The 23098-nt window shown below is 38.8% G+C and overlaps 1 protein-coding gene across 2 annotated transcripts in view; it reads left to right on the top strand.

The window, feature by feature from the left end:
- Window positions 1-23098, top strand: part of calcr (calcitonin receptor) — a 42468-nt gene that overhangs the window by 12428 nt on the left and 6942 nt on the right. The window contains exons 2-13 of one of the 2 annotated variants that reach the window (XM_020614124.1): window positions 10452-10519; window positions 11922-12072; window positions 12335-12442; window positions 14247-14332; window positions 14474-14633; window positions 14729-14839; window positions 14948-15060; window positions 15913-16078; window positions 16175-16285; window positions 16487-16599; window positions 16931-17022; window positions 19306-19432. In XM_020614124.1, coding sequence (XP_020469780.1) covers window positions 10475-10519; window positions 11922-12072; window positions 12335-12442; window positions 14247-14332; window positions 14474-14633; window positions 14729-14839; window positions 14948-15060; window positions 15913-16078; window positions 16175-16285; window positions 16487-16599; window positions 16931-17022; window positions 19306-19432 — 1383 coding nt within the window. In that variant the 5' untranslated portion in view covers window positions 10452-10474. Of the gene's footprint in view, window positions 1-10451; window positions 10520-11921; window positions 12073-12334; window positions 12443-14246; window positions 14379-14473; window positions 14634-14728; window positions 14840-14947; window positions 15061-15912; window positions 16079-16174; window positions 16286-16486; window positions 16600-16930; window positions 17023-19305; window positions 19433-23098 lie in introns of those variants that run through there. The other variant, XM_020614125.1, reaches the window with a different exon arrangement.

Genomic DNA, 23098 nt, shown 5'->3' with positions numbered 1-23098 from the left:
ACATGTCGTGTCTTAAACATAAGAACATATTATGGCTAAGGCTACAGTTATACACATCATAATAATATTAAACATCCTGTCTGCTGACAGTCATCAACTCTTCTCTCTAGTTATCCTTGACCAGATGTACCCTGTAGAAACTCATAAGCATGACTAAGCATTTAACAGTCTAACTAGACATCCTATCTCCACTAAACATTTCTAATACATAAAGTATCTATCCAATTTCTATCTGACTAAAAATACCTAACACTTCAGTGACTTCAATCTGTATTCACCTCTTCACTCCATTCATGCCTCCTGAAATACCTTTCAGATTATTATTTATTTTGCCTATTTGCTTTCTGTCTGGAGTTAGATGAGAAGAAGAGTACCACTCTCATGTTTGTATCATAAATGTGAAGCTAAAGCCACTAGCCCTTTAGTTTATCTCAGCCTGGCTCTGTCCAAAGATAACAAAATCTGTCTATCAGCACAGTCAGAGTCGTTTTATTGTACAGACACAAGTGTGGTTTTGATTTATCTTATTCCAGGAAACAAATAAAAGTAAGTATAATTTCCTAAACATCAAACTATCAAATCAGTGTTTTAGAGAATTTATCTTGAAGTATTACTGAGATGGAATGAGTTTCCCTCACGCTGTAACACTGAACCCAAACCTAGCGGAGGGCAGGCTGTACTTGCCATCTGCTCTCTGCTTTTGGGAAATGAGACAAACATATATCATTGGCTCATAGGCAGAGGAGATATACAGCAGAGTCAGTAGAAAGTCAAGTGGAAATGAAAGGGCTGGGGAAAGGTGAGGCTGCCAGATGAAAGGACTTCAATCCCCTGAAAAACATAGAGTTCAGTGGTAAATGTCTGTACACACCTGAAACCATCCATGCTGCCTCCGAGAATCTGAAAACATAAACATGACCCTTAATTGGTTGAGGAAATAAACACAAACCTAGTAGGAAGGTGTCAGTGTCACTGAGGTAGCTGCTCATTTCACAGAACAAAGCCTGTATTCATAAATAGACTCCTTTCTTAAATGTAATCTTATTCAGGGGACTGTATAATGGGGTGGATATGTTCAGTAAACATGACAACAGAGATGAGTGGTCAGTGTTCTATTGGGCATCCCGTCATGTTTAGTGACAGGCTGATGTGCAGGTACATGCTACTGAAAATGATTGTAATAAACAATGTTGTAGGAATTGTATAGTAATGCATTTGGAATGTGCAGCTTGTAGAGGAGCCCTTCTGAGTATTGGTTGTGTGCTCTGACCGTCTCATATTCCCATAAGACAAGTAGCATGGAAATGATACTTTGTCAATCCAAGACTTGTATTGTAGTGAAAGGAAAGACTGTCTTCAAGATTTCTTATTGATAAAATGGTGAGACAAAAACAAAACTAAGATTTCAGTCATTACAACCTTTCTTAACCTGTGTTTCTGCAAGTTCAAACCTTCCCCTGGTGCAATTCAGCATAACACTAATCTGTTTTAATAAAGTGCTATCTCAGTGGCAACCCTCGGGACAAGATGACATTAGTGTAAATTATTCACCTGTATGAAAATCACCCAGAGCTTCGAGAGCAGCAATCACACCAGTGCTCTTCTTTTGTTAGCCAGGCTGGTTACATGACTGACACTGTTTAACATCTGATCGTTTTATTCTAATGACATTGTTCTATTGATTGGCAGATTTGTCGTTTGTAGAAAATCTCAGCGGGTGGTGGTGTTGTAGCTTTGCTGTAGCCAAAAATAGTATAGAAACAAAGCATAAAATGAGAATAAAGCTCCAAAAACATGGCATCCTACACTTCCTGTAATTTGACTTTACAGCATTTTTCATTAGATTGTCTCTGCCTCTTTCTGTACTGTAAATGCTGACTTGTTTAAGATCCTGCACGACCAGTTTGCAACTCAGGAGGAAACTAAAATTAGAGTTTTGCAGTTGCATGCCTCTGCCAACTTGTCAAATTCATGGTATGGGACAGAAGTGAGGTCACTGACCTTTGACCACCAAAATCTAATTAGCTCATCCTTGAGTCCAAATTGACATTTGTGCCAAATCTGAAGTTCTCTCAGGTTGTTCCTGACCTATCACGTTCACAAGAATCATACAGATAGACATAACGCTTCCCACTTTGGCTATGTAACAAAGGGGCCAACCTACCGGCCCATATGCCTCACTGAACTTGCATTTTTGTTGTTTAGTTGAATATTTTGAATAAAGGCTTTGCGTGTTTTGAAAATATAGACTCAGACTGCATCAGTGATTAAGCTGTAAATTCCACCTAGCTTCAGGGTTGCTGCTCTCACTACCTCATGATGTATAGTACAGTATATTTTCTTTTATCTAAAACTGGATACAAGTCATTTGTTTCAGAATTCATTTAGTACAGCAGAAGGGATGCACACCACAGATTATTTATGGCGGACACAATACAATTTTCCCTTGTCCTTGACAGACACACTAGTGCCCAGGGCTCTGTTGGGCACTAGTGAAAGGGAGGCTGCATATATTAGAGCTGCAACATGGGCAGTGGATTAAGCTAATGCATCTTGATGAACTTTAGACTATGACAGGATGGTATTCATCAGTCTTGTTGACCTGCTATCCATGCTTCATGTTTTAATTCTGTGTACATTCCCCTCTTTGTCTCTTCAGTCTGGCCCTTTAATTTTTTTCTGCACTAGGAGAGAAAGTATATGGGATGTCATGGAGTTAGAGAGCAACTGTTTACACAGAGCCAGTGAGAGTCCTCTTATTACAAGAGGCTTGTTTTGAACAGCTTGAAAGCTAGAGCACATGCACTGCTCTCTTGCTTCATCACCCACAACCATATTCCTACCCCTTCACTGGTGAACAGCAGGCAGGATTTGAGAAAGGTGATCAAGCTCACAGCTTGAGTTTTCTGGAAGGCAATATAGTTTCTTTAGGGTAAATTAAATGTCTCAAGGGCTGACAACAGATCTTTTAATTAAATGTGGGGGAGTTGGTGACCTTCAGAGCAACTTCAACTCATGTTGAATTTTTTGCATTTACTGGAGGATGTGAAATTTTGAGAATGAAACGGCTTGAAAATGCCAAATAGCTTGGGAGCTTTGTCTGCAATTAAATACACTCACTGAAGATGAATCACATTATGCAGCCAGAAATAACTGATGGCTTTGTGTATTCAGATACATTTTAATTTGTTTACTCTTCATTGAGATGAGTTTCCCTGTCATAAGCTGTTTGGTCTTCCATTAGTCAACCATCTTCACATTTCTGGGCCGTGATGCCAGGCAGTAAATGAGGCCCTAACAATCCTTCACTGCAGGAGGGCCATCATTACAATGTTTGCTTAAGACTCATTCTCACAGAAAACAATCAGCCAAAGGATTTTTGTCAAGTAAACCATTAAGTCTGCATTCCAGTAATCATTCCACTGTGTTTGTTTGTTTGTTACAAAGGAAATGCACATAAACGGCATGGATTTTCAGTCATGTTCATCATATCAAAAGAATTAGTGAAGCAGCACTTACTGGTGGGCTCTGATTGTTTCATTTCACTGCTGAGAGTTTGCTGACTGACAGATAGTGGCTGAAAACTTGATAATGAGGGCTGAGGAATCAGGAGCGAAGTGAAGCCATCAGTGAAGTAAAAAAAAAAACAACTGGCACTGATATTTGCGAAACATCTGCATTATTTTCACCCACCTTGTGCTGACAGCATTCACAAGGAATTGCCTATAGATGTGCAGAATCAGGAGCTGGATTCTATGGTCCACATTTTTTCAAACCAGTATGTCATAACAGCTAAATGAAGCCATCCTATTTCATAGCCACCTCTAAATGAGTTCAAGAAATACAGCCATATGCTGTAGAGGAGAAGCCTCCAAGTCAGCTCAGCGCTGGTGCACAACCTTTTGTTTTATATGACATACTGTACTGTAGGTAGGTAGGTAGGTAGAACTTTATTGATCCCACAGTGGGGAAATTCAAGTGTTCCAGCAGCAGTAAGGGACAAAAACAACAGAGAGCAAACAACAAGACACCATAAGAACAGATACCACACACTGATCTTGATAGACAAATTCAGAAAGGATGGAAAGAAAAAAAACAAAAGAGGACAGAGCTACTGGAACTCGCTGCCGCTCCGTGCGGCACGTCTTAAAAAAACCACCACAGTCCTTTAGATCAGTTCATGTACATATCCACTGATGGACAGTACCTGTCATGGTGTTGACCACATGTTATTTACAGTAACGCTATCAATTACATAAACATTTATATTCTTACAATAATTTTTTATTTAATGCACACTAATTAGGGGTCGCCACAGCAAATTGCCACACTGACAAGTTGCATGCTGAAATTCTGACGTCTTTTTGGCGTGTGTTTTGGATGCCCTTCCTGACGCAACCCTGAATTGAACCCGGGCTGCAGCGGTGAAAGCGCCAAATCCTAGCCACTAGTCCATCGAATTGTAATAAGAACAAAACATAAAAGTCCACTAACATATTCATGATTTAACAGACATATCAGATTTAAAAGTTAAGGTTATGGTGTACCATCTTAAGGTCTTTAAGTTTTACCTGTCATAGTTATTAATGGTGAACTGAATACTGTTATATTATTGTTATATTATTTTGAGACACTGTTGGAGTGAGATTGCATCCTTTTCCCTTGCATGTTAGCCTGCTTGCCCACACAATCATTTTAGTCAAATACCTTATTTTCAAAATAAATATAATGAGGCTCAGTCTAACACTGATTTCTAGTCTAGTCTGTATATTTAGTTTCCTCTAATCACAAATATATAGATGCAATCCCCCGAAAATCCTTTATTCTATTTTGATCTAAACAGCTGAAAAGTATCCACAGTTAAAAAAAATCACTGCTCTAAAGGACACAGCTTTAGAAGACTAGCATTTATTCCATAAGAAATTAGAGGAGCATTAACCTATCTATTTGGACATTAACATAGCAGGTTCATACCTAGTTATGCTTTAAATCTGGTATTTAGCTTTATTTTTCACTGTCTCCTTGCAAACTGGAGGCCTACATAAACTTCCAGATGTTATATTAGTGTATTTGACAGTAAGAGCTGAAACAAAATAAAGCTTTGATTGCTGATTATATTGTTTTTTTAGTGCTTCCATAGCTTTGCATATACAGCAGAACAAGAAACAGCAGGACTGTGGTAGGATGTGAGAGTAGGCTGTAGACATATTATTTGAAAATATGATATGTAACCATAATGGGAACCTGTTTAATGTTTAAAGGTTGTACTAGCTGATGAATGATGGGTCTGCCAAAAAGGTTGGAGCCTTGAAAAGCCTTGAAAATATACCCAGAAGTGGGACAAATTGGATGACTAGAGTGGAAAGGTGGACAACTCTAAAAGGGGGAAATTACAGAAGAAGGGACAGCAAGGAGAAAGCGCAGTCTGAGTGAAAATGGGGAGGGGGGTGAGAGAGAGAAACAAGGGGAGAGTGAGAATATATTAAAGCAGCAGAGGATATATGGAAGTGAAAGGAGAAAAAAAGGAGTGTAAAGAAATGATTTGGGTGATAATGGGAAAGTAAATACATGGAGGTTTGTACTTTTTATCTTGTTCAGAGAAACTGGCATTCAGTATATTTTTGAATAGATGACAAAGGTAAAAACAAAACAAGTCAAGCTTTTAATGTTTTCATTGTTTACCTGTTTCACCTCTGCACCAAACACAGAAAACTATTAATTTCAAATGTGCTGAAAAGAGACTTGGAGTAGGGTGTTAAGACGGATTGATCAGTCCACATGAACGTGACACTTTAGTGCTCTACAGTATATCACTGTTGATTCTTTATAAGCAAAAACTTTCTTCCTTCTTTTACATTTTGGTGTTATCTATTCAAAAAGCCATTATTATTTCCAAAGCAGTACTTGCTATAACTTTTGAGATTGCTAACCTACTTTTCAGGTGGCCACATTAACATTTATCTGTATATATGATTATCTGGCACAGGAGAAATCTGCTTTTTTGTCAAAGTCACATTATCACATGGTAATGCAATTTAATCCAGGAAATGGTTGCAAAACTGTCCTTGTTGGAGCATCTGGGCATTCTGACAAGCTTTGAAAACTGCCTGGCTAAGAGTATTAAATTTGACTCAGGACTTATATCCACATGTTTTTCAGTCAGAAACTGAAACTTTGGAAAGTAAGCAATAAACAGACATGACACTGAAAGTATGTGCATTTCTGAGTTTTAAAACAAGTCTCTGCTACACTGTGATGAGATAACAGCAATATAGTTTTATATATATATATACACAGTCCGTAACAGTCCTTTTATTATTAGGCAGTTAGGCAAATATCAAGATAATAAGACATATATGATAACGGGGGAGCTTAACCATAGTTCATATTCCTATGCTATTTGTATATGGTCTGTTTGCTATTGTTTGTCCAAAACATGCTATCCCAATAAAATAGATGAGTTCCTAGTCTTTTTACAAGAAAATAAACTGCTTTATTTAAAAAATGTGTTGACCATGCATTGCTATATTTCTATATAAACTGTGTGCAAAAGGCCCAGAGGCCTTTCAATTAACCAGTATTCCTAATACTTTCACTGATGCCTATAACACAGTCAGCAAGCCATATTTAGCATGAAATATTACTTAATGGGACTTGTGATGTGTTGTTATAGAGCTGTTAAACCTCAGTAAGGAGAATCCTTAGGAAAGACTGATATAGCAGGGGAACATCCACAGTCTACTTTTCAGACTAATCCAATGTATCTTGTATTGTAACCCAGCTCCACTGTTGCAGCCCAGCAATGGGACACCGAATCACTTTTGTGTGGCTGCTCCCTTCAGGTTGAGTGATGGAACGGTGAGAAGTTGGGGAAGACAGATCAAGCTGCTGCATTCTGGCAGCACAAATCTGTGTCGTCACCATGCCTGTGACTGCAAAACAAAAGAGAAGAGATGGGTAGAGGTTCTGGCACACCTCTTCTTATTACTGCGCATGTGTTGTGCCAATGTCCACAGTAGCACAAGCAGAGCAGAGGGTGCACTGACCTTTGCTAGTGCAGCCAATTACTATTGACCATTGTCTGAAAGGACTAAAACCTAATTAACCTATTGTGTCTGAATTTTTTGCTTACACTCAAAGACCAGACAAAAACTGGCACCCTATTCGCTTGGCAAAATATTAGCATGTACAATAGATGCAGCTATCAAGACTGTTACAAAAACACAGTTTTAGTTTGTAAAACACCTCAGTTACCACTGTAGTGTGGCATCATTGTCATTTTTACACTTCACACATGATATATCATTAATAACTAGGTTTTTGACATCCTGGTAGATGGACTTGCCTTTAGGGCAAAGGTTTGGTGTTTCTTCCTGTGCCGATACTTTATGATAACTGGTGTAAAGCTGCTGGATGTAGTCTCACACACATAGAATTTTTTCCATTATAGGACCCTACCGAAATGTGTTGCGCCGATTAATGCATGTCGGGTTATGCATTTGTTTCAACTGCAGTGCATGTGCTTTGGAGAGGTTATGCATTTGTTTCAACTGCAGTGCGTGTGCTTTGGAGATGTATTCTGGGAGTTAAATTTCAGCACCCCACAGGAGGTAGTAATAAAATCAAATACCAGGAATGCTAGGAAATTTCAGCACCCCACAGGAGGTAGTAATAAAATCAAATACCAGGAATGCTAAAGAGGAGGGGGTGCATGAGCGCAGAGCAGTCACCAGTGGTTCGTTAGATGTTTGCGTCCTCACACCTCAAGTATTAGCATTACAAGCACAGTGTGTAAACACACAGCTGACTGCATGTGTGAGAGAGGAGCAGCCCCTCCCTCCTCCAGACAGAGAATGTCAGAGAGAAAATACCGTGGAAAAACAAAGCAGGACCGCCCACATCATCCCCGGAGGCTGCGCTTGGTGATGGTTAATGGAAGTACGGGGTATACTGCTCGTTAAGTTCCAGTAGTGGAAATGCAGCATTGGTGTACAAAAATGAGTATGACAGCAATCTTCTCATCTAACTCACAGCAATAAAGCGAATAAGTATATTTCCCAAGACATCAAACAGTTTCTTCAAATGTTAACAAATTAAAAGTACTTTTTCTGGTGAGGCAACTTCTATCTGTCAGTTTGTGCCTTACTTCTCACTACTTTTCACTCTCAACAATACAGCCAAGGAACATCTCACTTTCAGATAAATTCACACGCTCATGCACACCCTGAGGTGATTAACTGATAATTGATTGGTGTGAATCCTCTGCTCAGGCATGATGATGGTTTTTATAGATCTTTGCCTGGAGGCCCATTTTCTGATCCATACTTCCTCCTCCAGCATCTCCTGCTACCCCCTTGCTTTAGTTTTCATGTGCTTCTTTGTGTTAGATCCCTACTTTTTTCAAAGTGTAGGGACCAATTTGTTGCTGTGTCCTTGGCTAAGCTTTTCAGCATTCTGGATGGGTATAGCCTAGTGTTGGGGTTGAGACTGTGATTCAGACTGGGGAGGAGGTTTCTGGCGACAGGCACTGACATTGAAAATAAAAAGGGGTTGTTTTAGAGCTGAAACAATTCTTCTGCCTATTCATCTGTCAACAGAAAATTAGCAAGAATTACTGTGATTTTTGCATTCATTTTAGTTATTTGCCAAGCAAAAAATTTACTAGTTCCAGCTTCTCAAAGGTGAGGACTTGCAGCTTTTTTCTGTTTTATACCTTTGTAAATGGTGCTGTATATTTTAGGGTATGTGATTGTCAGTCAGACAAGCAAAATATCTGAAGACATCATTTTTGAGTTTAAGAAATGTTAAGGGGCATGTTAGAAATATTTCAGTCATAATGATTATTGATTAACCAGAAGATAATAATTAGCCATTTACTAGGATATTATAAAGTACCTCACCAAGTCTAGAGACCAGACTCAGTGAGTTTAACATTATAGAAAGAGGTAACACCTTATCTTACAGGTCCACTATTTCCAAATAATTTTTTTGAAATTTTCCCACAAAGATCCATGTAGTTTGATATTATGGATTTTTTGAAACTTTTTTTGTTAGCCTACTGAGTTGTGTTGAGTTTATTATTGGCTTCCACAAACATTTTCACAAAATAAATTGCTCAATTTAATATTTGCTATTCATTTATTTATAATTTGAAATGTTATTCTTCATTTATGTTGAATTGTGTGGTTGTTTGTCAATAAATTTTACACTGTGCATGTGTAGTACCTTGTGTGCTCTGAATAGCCTCAAGTTTGTGCTAGCTTAATGTTCAGAAATAACTAGAAAGGTACCAATGCATCACTCTGTATTTTACCTATATTTAGGTATAAAATTATATAGTTCTTTCCAGGAAACATCTTAGGAAATTATTTGGAAATAACTAGAGTTTACAGACCTGTAAAATAAAGTATTATCTATGTATCTGCAAATCCCCACAACAGGAGCTGCAACCAGGTAATATTTGACTTTCAATTTGCTTAAAAAATGGCAAACATTTTATCAAAATGGAAGCTGATTAATTTACTGTTACTCATCAAACCCAAAACCCATTAAAAGAATAGTTATTTCCTTTATATATACACACATACGGACAAAGGGAATGTATACATTTTGAACTAAGATTTAGTGGTCTCTGTCTATAGTAAATTTAGAATTCTATAAAGTAGCAGAAGGCATCTAGGGCTCTTCCTGACAATATAACTTACCATATCTACTATCAATTACAATATTTATAATTAGTTTTATATTTCAGGAAAATATGAAAGAAATCTGAGGGATGCCTGTCTAGAGATCTACACTGCAGGTTCATTTGTCATCATAATGGACTACCATCAGTGTCTTTCTGAGAGCCAAAACAAATACTGTCCCTCCTGCTACCTGTTCACAATAACTTACATTATAAGATGAGCTCATGCATGTCAGTCTGCTGAACAGCCTCCCCCCCGGGCCACTGTGGGGTGTGAAGAACACCAGCAGGTTGTTCAGACTGGGTGTGATGGTCTTCCAACAGGGACTCTGTGAGCCAAAGCAAGAGACCTGAAATGAATTCTAAAAACACATGCACTCAGTCACTGAACTGGCAGATTTGCTGCTGCCGACCTGCAGGGCTGGAGGCGCAGCATAAGATGATTAATGACCAACAATTACTTTTGTCTGTGTCTCTATCTTGTGCTTTTTCTTCCTCCTTTTGCTCACACAATATACCATTAGTCTTTCATGCTACTGTTTCACATATCAATGGCCACAGTTTCTCCCTATCTCTCGGAGACACACACACAGAAGAAAAGTGTGAAATGTCACGAACTGCAGTGTTTTGCATTTCAAATGAATGACTGCTGTTGCTATTTTCTCCCAAGAAGCTATAATCCTGATTTGAAACAGCCATGTTTGTTCAGTCAATCACCTTCATGGTAGACAACTTGTTCTGATTGTTTTTTTTTGTGTCTCTCTAGATATTTGCATGTGAGAGGAAAATATGAAGGTAGTGGGCTTCCTGTGGATCCTTAGGGTTCTCCTGGTGGTAAGCTCTTATTTTTAAATTCAAGGAATGTGTATGATACATTTCCCAAGGCCCATTTTGTCCATTATGTATGCCGGGCATATGTGTTTAAACATAGGATCCAATTTTCCTGTGGGTGGGTATATCTGTAGTTGTGCATTTGGTGGTAGTCAAAGATCAAACTTGTAGCACTCTACTGCACGGCTCCAGCCACGATAACAACAAAACCTCCCTGAAACTGTAGGAAAGCAAAGCATTTACAGGGCGTCTCTTTGTCATACCCCATGAAAAGGGTCACAAAATGCTAACAAAAATGGTCATTAAATAAACAACTACACACAGGCATTTCAAGCTAAACAGCTGCTCTGCTACACACATGCTTTGACAAACGTCTGTTCTAAATCAGAATAAATAAAGTTTTAGTTCCAAATTTTAAAATAGCCACAGTGCACCCATTTAAACAAACTATAATTAATTTGTATGCCTGATGTATATATGTTGTACTGCTCTATGTTTCTATAGTTTGTCAGTGGTCTTGTCATAATTGTAATGCATGAGGAGAAGACTGAACACAAGAGCAGATTTATTATTTTTTGCTTCTTGTCATTCAGCTCATCTGTTGATATTGGTGGTGGCCTGGTGGTCGTATGTATGACGTCATTTACTTCAATGTTTGGAGTGACATCATATGTACGGCTGCTAAACTGCTACATGGGACATCAGCATGTTTTTCCTTTTACACGTTTTTATCAGGCAGGTAAGAATGATGTTTTGGATCTAATGAGAATTTCTTTTCCATCCACAAAGAGGGAGGAGGTTTGCCTGGCCTGTGCATAGAATCTACTGAGCAAATGTTCAAGTTCCTAATACAAGTCGAAAAATGCAAGTGCATGAGCCTGGCACTTTGAGAATTTTAATTTTCAGCCACCCACCCACCTCTAAAAATTGCAAGATAAGGCACAGTGAAATGGGCTCTTTATCCTTCAGTGAGCTACATTATCAAATTCAGCATTTCAAAAAGCAGAATTCATTTTTAATGCCACCTCCAAATCCAAACAATAGCGCTGAGATAAGAGGCATTTGAAGAACATCAGCTGCTTAACATCTTCTATGAGTTCCCACACACACTTTAATGAGTCAGATATAAATGGAGAATGGCTAGAATTTCAAAGCAAAGTCAACTCCTCTTCAGCTTTGAAGATGCTTCAGAAAGGGTGTATGTTTATTCTTCCATTTAAATGTTTATTTCATACAAGGACACAGGTTTTTATCTGAGTATGATAAAACTGCAATACCACAAGAGCAGCAGCCACAAAACACACACTAGCCACTTGCTAGCAAAACTCTGTACTGTGTTCAGAGTCAGTATGAGCCATGTTTTTTCACCTCTCCTCTCACATCTAGTGCTGTGTTGTCTCTACAGCGCAGGGCGGCGGCGGCAGACACTGAGCCAGTCTCAGACGCATCGCACAGTCCTGGAAAAAGCATGACAGAGGGACAGAGCCAGGCAGTGAGCCAGGGTCAATACAAATGTCTTGAGCTGTCCAACAAAGACCACCCAGAAAACAGAACCGGTGAGGGGCAAAAATCATTTTAAAGGGTGTTTAAGGACAAATCAATTACGTCTGGGAGTGCGTCACAGTTGTAATGATGCTATAAGATGGTGGACTGGGATCAGAACACAACTGACCTGAAGCTGTGGGGTTATAAGCATTTTCAAGGATGTAGAGAAATTACTGTATGTTATTCCAACAAATACAGTACTGTATACTGCTGAAGACACAAAAAACGTATGTAGCCAGAATAGTCATTACACTTTGTTGTATTTCTTTCGAGGTACATTTTGTGGACTTATGTGGGATGGCTTGTTGTGCTGGCATGAGACACCAGCTGGGACATCTGTAACACAAAACTGTCCAGATCATCCTGACCTGGTCTCATCTGGTAAGAAGGTTTTGCACTTCTCACACTAGTTCACAACAGGAGGCTTGCTGGTGGGAATTGGGAGTTTTCTGCATAACCTTTTAATTCCAGGTCAACAAGCAACACAGGGAACCACAACCTTCTCTGCCTATGACAGAGGTCAAAGGTCATGGAGCTGTTCTAAGCCTTGTAAAAACTCATAGATCTCTATATCTGCTCTGCCTTTACTATCACAATAGCCTTGCAGTGCTGTAGACCTTTCTTAAAGCTACAGGGTATAGCTTTTTCAAATAATTTAGTTGTAGATCTATGCTCCAAAACTTGTCTTAATGTGGCGAGGAGCTGTCGAAGCCTCCTGTGACCCAGACTTATTGAAGAGCACTGACAACAGTGCAGAGATTATAGCTTCTAAAAGGTTTTGAGCAGGATTGACCTCTCTAACAATCAGAGATTTTCAGTTATTTCTGCTTGATCAGTAAGTTTTGTTGCATTCTCATTTCTTATAAGCATAGAAGATCATAGTAGAGCATAGTTGGAGCAGGGAGAGGAAGTGCTGGGTGGAGCAGAGTGGATTGACTTGGAGTTTCATGCTCCTTCACATTGAAAGGAGCCAGCTGAGGTGGTTCAGGCATCTTATCAGGATGCCTCTAGGGCGTCTCCCTTTGGAGGTTTTCTGGGCATGTCCAACTGGTAGAAGACCCCGAGGCAGACCCAGAACATGCTGGAGAGATTATATATCTCATCTGGCCTGGGAATACCTCAGAGTCCTGCCAAAGGAACTGGAAAATGTTGCTGGGGAAGTCTGGACTGCCTTGCTGAACCTGTTGCCACTTCAACCTGCTCTCAGATAAGCGAAAGAAAATGGAATGAAATGATGGATTCTAGCACTACCTCAGGTTGCACACTGTAGCTTTAACAAACAAATCAATGTTGCTTCAGTGGGGGAAAGTGAGCATAAAGGATGCATAAGATACAGTAAATTATTAGCCTATTGTGTTTTATCAGTAAGACATAATGATTCTCTGAGTACACTTAATGTTTGCATGGCAGTAGAAGTAGTTAGAACTGTATGTGCAGTCTTCAAACTGTAATGAATGCAAAGCTCAGTGAGCAGCTGAACAGACCCAGAGTCAAACCATCTCCGATTTAACAGATATGATAGAAGTAGGGGATGTGAGGGAGATGACAGAGTGAAGAATGAGGGTATATAGAGGGGAAAAGACTCAAAAAAAGAGGGATTACAAAAACATTGAAGGAAGAGAGATGTGTATGGAAAGAGAACATGAATGAGAAAACAGAGAAGGTGTTTAGTAAAAAAAGACTCATGAATGATTTTCCCAAAATGCCTGTGATGTTAATAGTCCTCTTCATGACTCCTTATTTGAAAGCTGATGCTGCTGATATGAGGCTTTAGGGAGATTTACTGTACAGCTGGAAGTGGTTGTTGAACAGCTGATGAGGTGTTGGGCTGCAGTTGTTGTTGTCAAGAACAAAATGATCTCATTCTCAGCCCAGTTATGGATCTGCAGTACTGTACATGTGGTTTTAAGCCTGATATTTGAGAATTTTCCAGGAATTTTGTTCCAAAGAGGAAATTTTCTGTTTGACATAATGTTGATAATGTGTGATAAGGCGAAGGACTCACAATTTTGTAAGTCCAATTGTAATGCCAAGATTTAGTGTCAGATTTTTGTGTTTGGATGATGCCAACATACTACTGCTGAAAAACAAAGACAGACAGACCTTTCTCTACTGGACATGAATCACACACAGAAGCAATAAACCATGTCTTTCAGTTAACTGAATATTTTTTTCTCCTGCACAGAAAAGGTGACCAAATATTGCAATGAATTGGGTAACTGGGTCCAGACTGGGTCCATCTGTCAACCAGATGCAACAGAGAAACTGGAGGTATTTGAAAACTGATATTGGTATTTGGACAGACACTGGTTTCCCTGTAAGTAGTGGAAGAATGAGGCAAAACTTGTCTCAGTTGTTCTGTACACAAATATATAGTGTTTATTTGTTTGTTTGGTTGGTTGTTTTCCTCAGAAAGAAGCCCACCATTTTTTATGGGATAATGCGGAAGAGCCAACAACAAAGGCCACAGAAGTTAATACAGAAAACGCCGGTGTTCTGGAAAAAATGATCTCTGAGAATGAAAAGAAATGCTTAGAAAAAATGAAGCGGAATCCACCTTATAATAACTCAGGTACTGATACTGTTACCCACTGGCAACTTTCATATTGGACAAACAAGAGGCCTGTAAATATTTTTTTGGTTTTTGTGTTTTTGTTGGTGCTGTAGGACTGCACTGCAGTCGTAACTGGGATGGCTGGCTGTGCTGGGATGATACACCAGCGGGGACATACATTTCCCAAAATTGCCCTGATTATTTTTCTGACTGGGACCCTACGGGTGAGTCATGAGGCTCACGAGTTTTGCAATTTTAAAAGTCCACTAGTCTAATCCTCTGTTGTTGATTGTATTTGAGGTTGGACTCGATCATGTAATTATTGTTTTCAGAAAAGGCAACTAAGTACTGTGGAGAGGATGGGCAGTGGTTTCATCAACCAGAGTCCAGTCGTACTTGGACCAACTATACACTCTGTGTAACCACCCGTGAGAAGAAACAGAGGGTAAAGTATAGTTGATAAAATAAGCCATCATTCATTACTTACACTAGATTAAATATTCATCTGTCACTGCAGAGACAGTGGCACTTTAAGCTCTGCCCCATTAATCATGGTTTTATTAGGTGGGAAGCTGATGAGGGATCACTATGTAGATCAGTCATTGTAGAACTGTTGCAGCACCTCTTTCTGGTTGGTCTGACTACACTGTCTATGCAACATATCCTTCAACCTACTGTAAATAACAAAACTGGTTGTTTGTCGGTATATTCTAAAACTGTTCCAAGACATTATTTACAGTATATAATTATTTTCTGATCACCACCAGTGTGGATATGGTCTGCATTGGTGTAGGCAAGTACTGTAAATCCACTTGGTTGAGAATTAGATTGTTGTCATGGCTCAGTGAAATCAGTGGTGACAAGAGATGTGAACTCTGGTCACAAAAGATAATTGTTGATCAATGGTGCTAATGATCGGGAGTTGAGCCACGCCTTTGGTCAGTCCTCAGTTTTCTGTACACTGTTATTTGATGTTGAAACTTCTGTTTGTTTTGTTTTTTTTACCAGGCTTACCAGTGATGATGGGTTTTCCTGAACATTTATAACATGCAGCCCCCTCCACAATAACAAAATAAATACTATCTATGTAGCTTCCACTACTAAAACATCAGACCAAATACAGTATCAGTAGGAGTAAGGGCTCTTTCATATTTGTCCAGCAAAATGTATTATTCATACTGTTGTAACATACAGATGTGCCATATTTGAGTGTCATGTTTTTTCCTATAGCTTGCTGCTCATTGTGTTGATTAATAATTACAGTGTATGTATGTGGATGTGTGTCACTAAACTGAAGGCAGGTGCCCAGGTCTCAGGGAACACTGAGGTAGAGTCTGCTGATGAGGCCACGGTCAGCCCCATGGTTAACCCCAAAGAGCAGGAAATCATGCGAAACAAAATTTTGGACAATCAGTACAAATGCTTTGAGAAAATGAATCGAGATCCACCTAATAACAAATCAGGTAGCGATCATATTTACTTTGCCGAAGCTCACTGTGTTTTTCTCTTATTGTGCTTCTCCGCTGTGAATATTAACTCTGTTCCTGTTGGTGCTCCAGGGCTGTACTGCAATCGTAATTGGGATGGCTGGCTGTGCTGGGACGATACTCTGGCAGGAACTTACACCTCTCAAAACTGCCCCAATTATTTTGTTGACTTTGACCCCACAGGTGAGCATTGAGACTGGAGAGATTTCATAACATCTCATGATAAATTCGCATCTACTTTTAAGGAAGTTGGACTATAAAACTAATTGGTTTGAGGATGAAGTACTCACTAAGACAAATGGAACCAAAATGGACACTGAACTCTATGGATCTGAGGATATATTAGATGAATGTGCTACAAATATTTATAACTATTACTTGCAGAAAAGGCCACCAAGTATTGTGGAGAGGATGGCCAGTGGTTTCGCCACCCAGATACCAACAGGACTTGGTCCAACTACACACTCTGCAATGAAAACACTAAGGCAAAGTTGAAGGTAATTTATTAAAGTACTATAACTTGGTATTATAGATCTAGTGATGGTGGGTCAACATAATTGTTTCTTTTGTTGTGTGGTGAAAATGTGAAAACTGGACATAAATATTGTAGCAGACACAATTATGATCAGGCATTTTTATTGCCAAGAAATATTCACACATGAAAAGTAACAGATAATTGCAAAGAATAAGCTCACAGCTGGTCTGAAGTAAAGGCCAAGTCATGTAGCTTGTTTAGGCGTTACTGATAATTTTAATGAGACCACTGTGTTCTAATCTGATAATCGTACAATACAAGCTATAGCTCTATCTTGTTTGTGTTTTTTACAGTCAGCATACATCCTGTTTTACATGGCGATCGTGGGGCATGCATTATCTATAGCCTCCCTGCTCATCTCTCTGGCCATCTTCTTCTACTTCAGGTAACGAATTCAATGTTCCTGCAAGATTGTAACAAAATGAGAATGTGCTGTAGCTGTAGTTGCAGTTTCTAGTTCGATAGTGCACATTGTAATGTTAGAAAATGCTGAATATTGTTGTGCTCTGGTGAAAATACAGTTTCATCATGCACTGATGATTAATCAGTGGTAGTTTTGCCATTAAAGCTCAATCATGTTGCCACTATCATCAACAGCTCTGACAGGCACAGATGGTGTTGGGCTTTGCTTACTGGTTTATACCAGCAAAAGCCACACAGAAGGTTTTTCAGTCACATTTTAGAATATAATCAAGACTGTTAATTGTTTGCGGGGTAAGCATTCAACATTATCTAAAAGTGGTTTTAAAAATATCTGCTAGTGTTAAATAAATAATGACAACTGTAATCAGAAGGTTATTATTATCTTCACTGTCACAACTTAATGGAACCTATGAGACTTAAAATATTGCTTCACATAGTGTGATTTATATACAACCGATCAGTTACTTTTTTCAACCTGGTTTTCTTGTGCAGCACATTTCTGTCATGGATATTCAGGATTCAGAACAGGAGAGATGTGACATCCATTGAATGTGTTGCGCTGCTTTGCTCTCATTAGAAACGTGTGCAGCTAAGTGCATTGCTCATTAAGGTTTATCATCCCGGTGTACTGGTTAATCCCAGAGGGAAAAGGTGTACAGTTCATTCAGATACTGCTGTTGAAATTCAATTAGATAAGGGCTCTGAAATTTGGGATTGACGAAGCCTGATAAGAGGTTAGGTTGTGAAACTGTATGCACATTGTTAAAACGGGGACTTTCACTATAAGTTTATGTCTGGGAAGGTGAATCATAATTATTTTTGATGGCACAATGAGATTCATAACAATATTTGGTTTTGCTTTATTAGCGCTGTAGTTTTTGAATGCTGCAGTTGTGAAATGTGACATGCTGAAGGGTGCTGACCTCCTAAATGTAGCTATAACCCAAAACATATCTTGTAAGAAATTCTCAGTGCAATGTAAAATGTTATACACATTCATAAATCTAGCAGCCATGTAGTGTATAGGGCATGTGCATTATTACAAAATCCCATGACCTGACCAAACTTTTAAGCCGCACAGCAATTTAACAGGACCATCGCAATTCAAAGACAAAGTCAAAGTCCTACCAAATTAAGAGCTCAATAAAGAAGCAGAATGACTGGCTCGGAGAATGCTTTATCTCCTCTTTATTTTTAACCATAACTTAGGATATTCAAAGCCAAAACACTAAAAAATAAAAGCTTAATGTTTATTATGACATCCAGATGTGAAGCTTACTGTGGTATGTGATGGTGCGCAGCTGTGCACTGTTATTTATAGCTCTACATCAACACTATCAGGACTTCCAGATAAAAATACTCCATCTTGCTGTGGAAAAACAGGAATGGGTTGGACAGCCAGTCCATAGACTTTAGGAACTGTGACAGTCCCGGCAGCATTTGCCATAAGGATTCCGTTTGTGTTTTGACATCCCCTTTTAGATGAAACCCCATAAGTATTCAGCAGCTCCTGCATCTCTTTCTGTGCCTGAGTCTGTTTTTTTTGTTGGAGGTAACCGAGAATGAATGAGACAGTGAAAATGTGCAGTTGTGTATGTCATTTTGCTTGAGGAAATGGAGCACTTTTCCTGTTTTTCATGGGTTTGCGAGGTTTTATGGCTCAACAAAGATAAAATTGGACATGGGCAGTAAAAGAATATAACTGTAAAGGAGATCTATTTAGGAGGCTACATTAGAGGCAAAATATATTTCGAAGCCTAAAGCACTGTGAGAGCTGCAGACAGTCTGAGTTCTGCCCTGAAAATAAAGCATTATTTAACCACTACCAATAATAAATCTGATTATGAATGACTTAAACGATTTGATTGTAATAGTTGTTTCCACTTTCCCTGTCAAGCGTTTCATTATGGCATTAATTCTGAGTGGCCAGCCACATTAATGAGGAGGCACCCTTGAGATCCATTGCATTACTATTTCAGCATTTCTATCATTCACATCACAGCATTTAGAGGTAATCCAGCCCATTCATCCCAGGGATTTTATACCAGCCACAAAAATCACTGCAAATGCAGTAATGATACCAGATATTTAATATTTTACAGACGGTAGATGGCAAACTGCTGTTTCTTGTATCAGAAGAGATTAAATTCCAACTTTTAGATTTAAATTTTTTGTTTAATTATCACATCCTGTCCTGATATGTCACCATGTTTTAAAATTAAATATGACATCTGTTTTTACACAGGAGTTTGAGCTGCCAAAGGATCACACTCCACAAAAACCTTTTCTGCTCCTATGTGCTCAATTCTGCCCTCACCATCATCTACCTCATAGCGGTAGTCAATAACCCCGAAGTGGTGGCCAGAAATCCGGTGAGCATGACCTCTGCTGAATATTTACCACCATGAGTGAATAACCACAGACGTTACTAGTACCTCCACACACCCACAGCAGGCATAGTAGCTAAATCCTAATTACCTTTTTGGATTATTCCTCACTCCTCAACCGCCGCTCAACCTAGAAGTGGCATGGTTCGCCATCTGGAAAGACATCCCAGAGCTTATATTCCTCCACTGAGGTGTGAGGATTGAGGATTGAGGAGGCTGCAGGGTTCCATGAAAGCGTCCTTTGCAAAAGATTTATTGTGACCCTTTATCAGAAATCAGTTGGTGATTGGATGCTTTGGATGTTCGTAAGGAGGAAAAGACATTCAGTGTTTTCTCGATTCCATTCTCCCTGCATTTTTGTCATGCGTCTTTTCCTCACATCTAACACAGGCAGGACTAAGACAACAAAAATACAGGCGAGGATAACACAATGCAGTTAAGAGAAGTGGGATTTACCCCTTGTGTTTAGCATGATAACATGTTAGTTTAGCATGATAACATGAAATAATTTACTAATTAGCAATAAACGTAACATATAGCAAATGCTCTTGCAAATATTTGGTCATAAACCAAATGATTTAAATTCTGACCTGATAAAAAGTCACTTTCGGCTTTTCTCATTTAGGGGTCGCCACAGCAAATCATCACACTGACGACTCACATGTTGACATTTGGCACGTGTTTTACGCCGGATGCCCTTCCTGACGCAACGCAATGAGAGCGCTGCGCCTTAACCACTAGCCTACCAGGGACGGCTATAGATTCTGACTTGATAATGATACAAAATTAAATGTTATTGTAACACCAAAGACATTAGAATTTATTAACAAATGTTTTTAGACCATTATCAAGACATTTCAGTCTGGGCCAAAGAGGTGGACTAACTGACACTGCCATCAGACATAAGATAGAAAGCATGCAATTTATCAATTTGAGGAGGATGATTCCACTGTCTGAAATTGAGATACAAAAGCATTCATAATTTATGCTAAACTCAGTAGAAGTGCAAGGAAGAGAAAATTTAACTTAAAATTCATTTGAGGAAACAAAATTTTAGTGGAGTTCTTTATATTTGAAATATTTACAACTTCTTAGAACAGATGTTTAAGTGTTTCATCTCACTGTGCCATATCTTGGCAGAGGTGCACAGCCAACAGAGAGTTATTTGCTGTCTTCCACATCATGCTGAGAGAGACTTGGAGCCATTGTATACCTTACTGTGTGTGAATTCTTTGAAACCCCAAGGGCTGTGTAGTTAAAGATAATAAATATGTCTCATAGGAACGCCTCACTATTAGGACTGACCATAAATTCACGTGTTACTCTTCAAAACCCACTTCTTTATAGAAATCAAAATAATGAAAGTCTGTTAACTGTGGTTTTGCTGTGTCTTAAAATAGTTGTTGAACAGTTTTTCAACTCTGTCAGCTCTGTCTCTTCTTGAATTTTATGTAGACCTAAATAAAGATAGATATATTCTGGCTCATTAAGTCCAAATCAATAAAAACTATGTCAGCACCTGCTTACAAAAACTTAAAAAATAAAACTTGAAAATAAAAATAAATAAATAAAAAAACTTATCTTTTTCAATATAAATGTGTTAAAAATATATAAAAAGAATTTCAGATGATCAGTTTACAGAATGAAAAGCAACAGAAGTTGACTTGCAGCATACATAGTCATGTTAGCACCATCCTACTTTCAACTGAAGCTTCTCTGGACTGACAAATTACCAGAAACATCCAGGAGACCATGAAGGCTTGAGCTGACTTTGGGTCTGATTCTGATTGCTACTGCTGCTGCTTTTTATGCATTGACCAGATTTGTTTGGCTCATCCTGATTGCTGTCTTTATTCACATCCCATCTCCAAATGTATTCAAGACGTAGTCAGGAATGACAGCCATCATCATCAGTGTGAAGAAATATATATGTATTCATGTGACAGCTCCCTTTGAAGATACTCCTTGTCACCATTGGTCAGAAAGGTTTGAGGTGAATCTGTTACGTCTCCGTCCTACAGTTATTAGGTTGTTCTAGCTAGCTACAACATGTCAAAACAAAAATTTGTCACTATGACCTTGCTTTTCAAGAGGAACAGAAAAAGAAATCACAAGCATCGTTGGTTTGGATTCCTGGGTGTCTGTTGGGAAACATTTGGAAATTTACGTTAGCCAAAGTAAGAGTTATGGGCCTGTTTTCTGCACTGGTGACCTGCTCTCACAGAGAAAATAAGCTCTTTTTATCCTGTCTGGTGATACAGAGTCAGGTTTGCCCTGCCAGCAGTGGGATATGTCAAACCAGGGAGGAGGCTAAAAACTTGAGAAACATCCACATGATCTATAGCAGCTTGATATGTAAACCAGAACGCTGTTGGCAACTTTAGACAAACCCAAATTAGCTGCAAAGTGAAAAGTAAGTGACCTGTCTCTCTACATAGTCCATGTCTGTTATAGTGGAGACTCCTCACATGGAGAAGGAAACAGGAAACTGCAGGAGTGGCACATGGCTGACAGTTTAGACTGAGTGAATGGCCACTGTGAGTTTTGAACAGCAGTTAATAGTAATGGCAGCATCACTGAATTACACTGTGGCTGCATGAACTGTACGCACTTAGTAACAAAGGACCCTGAACCAGAAACTCCAATTTATTTACATTCACTGTTTCAGAGAAAACAAGGATTTTAGTAGTTGCCTTTTAAGAAAAAGGAGTGAGCAAGTTGGTTAAAGTGCATGTTTCAGTGATGACATCAACCTTTTCATATAGCTCCACATGTGAGTGTGATAGAGCTCATGAGCAATAAATCAGGTTGCACTTTAATAAATAACACAGGGGTTGTGCTGGTGTAGATAGTATAGTTAGTAATAGAGAAACAAGCTCTGTTCCCATATAGGAACAGAATAATGGTTTTTGAGCAAGGTGTTTGTAGGACTATCTACAATTACATATTCAGGAAGAACATAAAATGGAATTTTCACATCAGGAGTTCAGTGCTCCTATGAAATACATTTGGTGTGTTTGGAGATTATCTAACGCAGGCTGTAACAAAAGAAGGAATTGTTTGCATGAAGATGATCACATAAAAATGGCATCATCAGCATATGAATGGAAATACAATGCTCTGTTGGAAAATAAAGTGTTTTTATGGTTTATAGAGAGCAAATAGCCAGGAGCCTAATAGTGATTTGTGGTGGGCCCGCAATTACCAACCATATGGATGCTTGATTTGAAAGTATCAGCAACAACAGAGTGAACTCCTCCTGAAAGTTACAGTACTGATTTGTTTAATTTAGCAAAGTCAGCAAAACCAGTAGAAGGCACTGGAAGCCAAGGAGGGAGCAGAGTTTTCTGTAATAGGTGCTCTACGGTATAATATTAAGCTTTCTGAGTAGTTACCATAGACTGAAGAGAAACATTAATGTTTTGCAGCAATTATCACAATTTTTGGCATATCCAATAAATTTCAGTGATTCAGTGATTTGGTTTTACTACTTGAAGACATCTAGGCTGTTACTGGAGCAACATAGTCCAAATCTGGGCGCAGGGGAATAGTAATATATAACATGGCTCCTTAACAAATCTCCTAAGAAATATATCAGTGCAGTGCAGCATCCTTAAACATCTTAGTAATTACAGCATTTAGTAGATTCCT

This window comes from Monopterus albus, unplaced genomic scaffold (assembly GCF_001952655.1).
Source record: "Monopterus albus unplaced genomic scaffold, M_albus_1.0 scaffold143.1, whole genome shotgun sequence".
NCBI classification, from domain to species: domain Eukaryota; kingdom Metazoa; phylum Chordata; class Actinopteri; order Synbranchiformes; family Synbranchidae; genus Monopterus; species Monopterus albus.
Note: the sequence above shows the minus strand (reverse complement) of the source record. Positions and strands in the feature narration are given on the sequence as shown.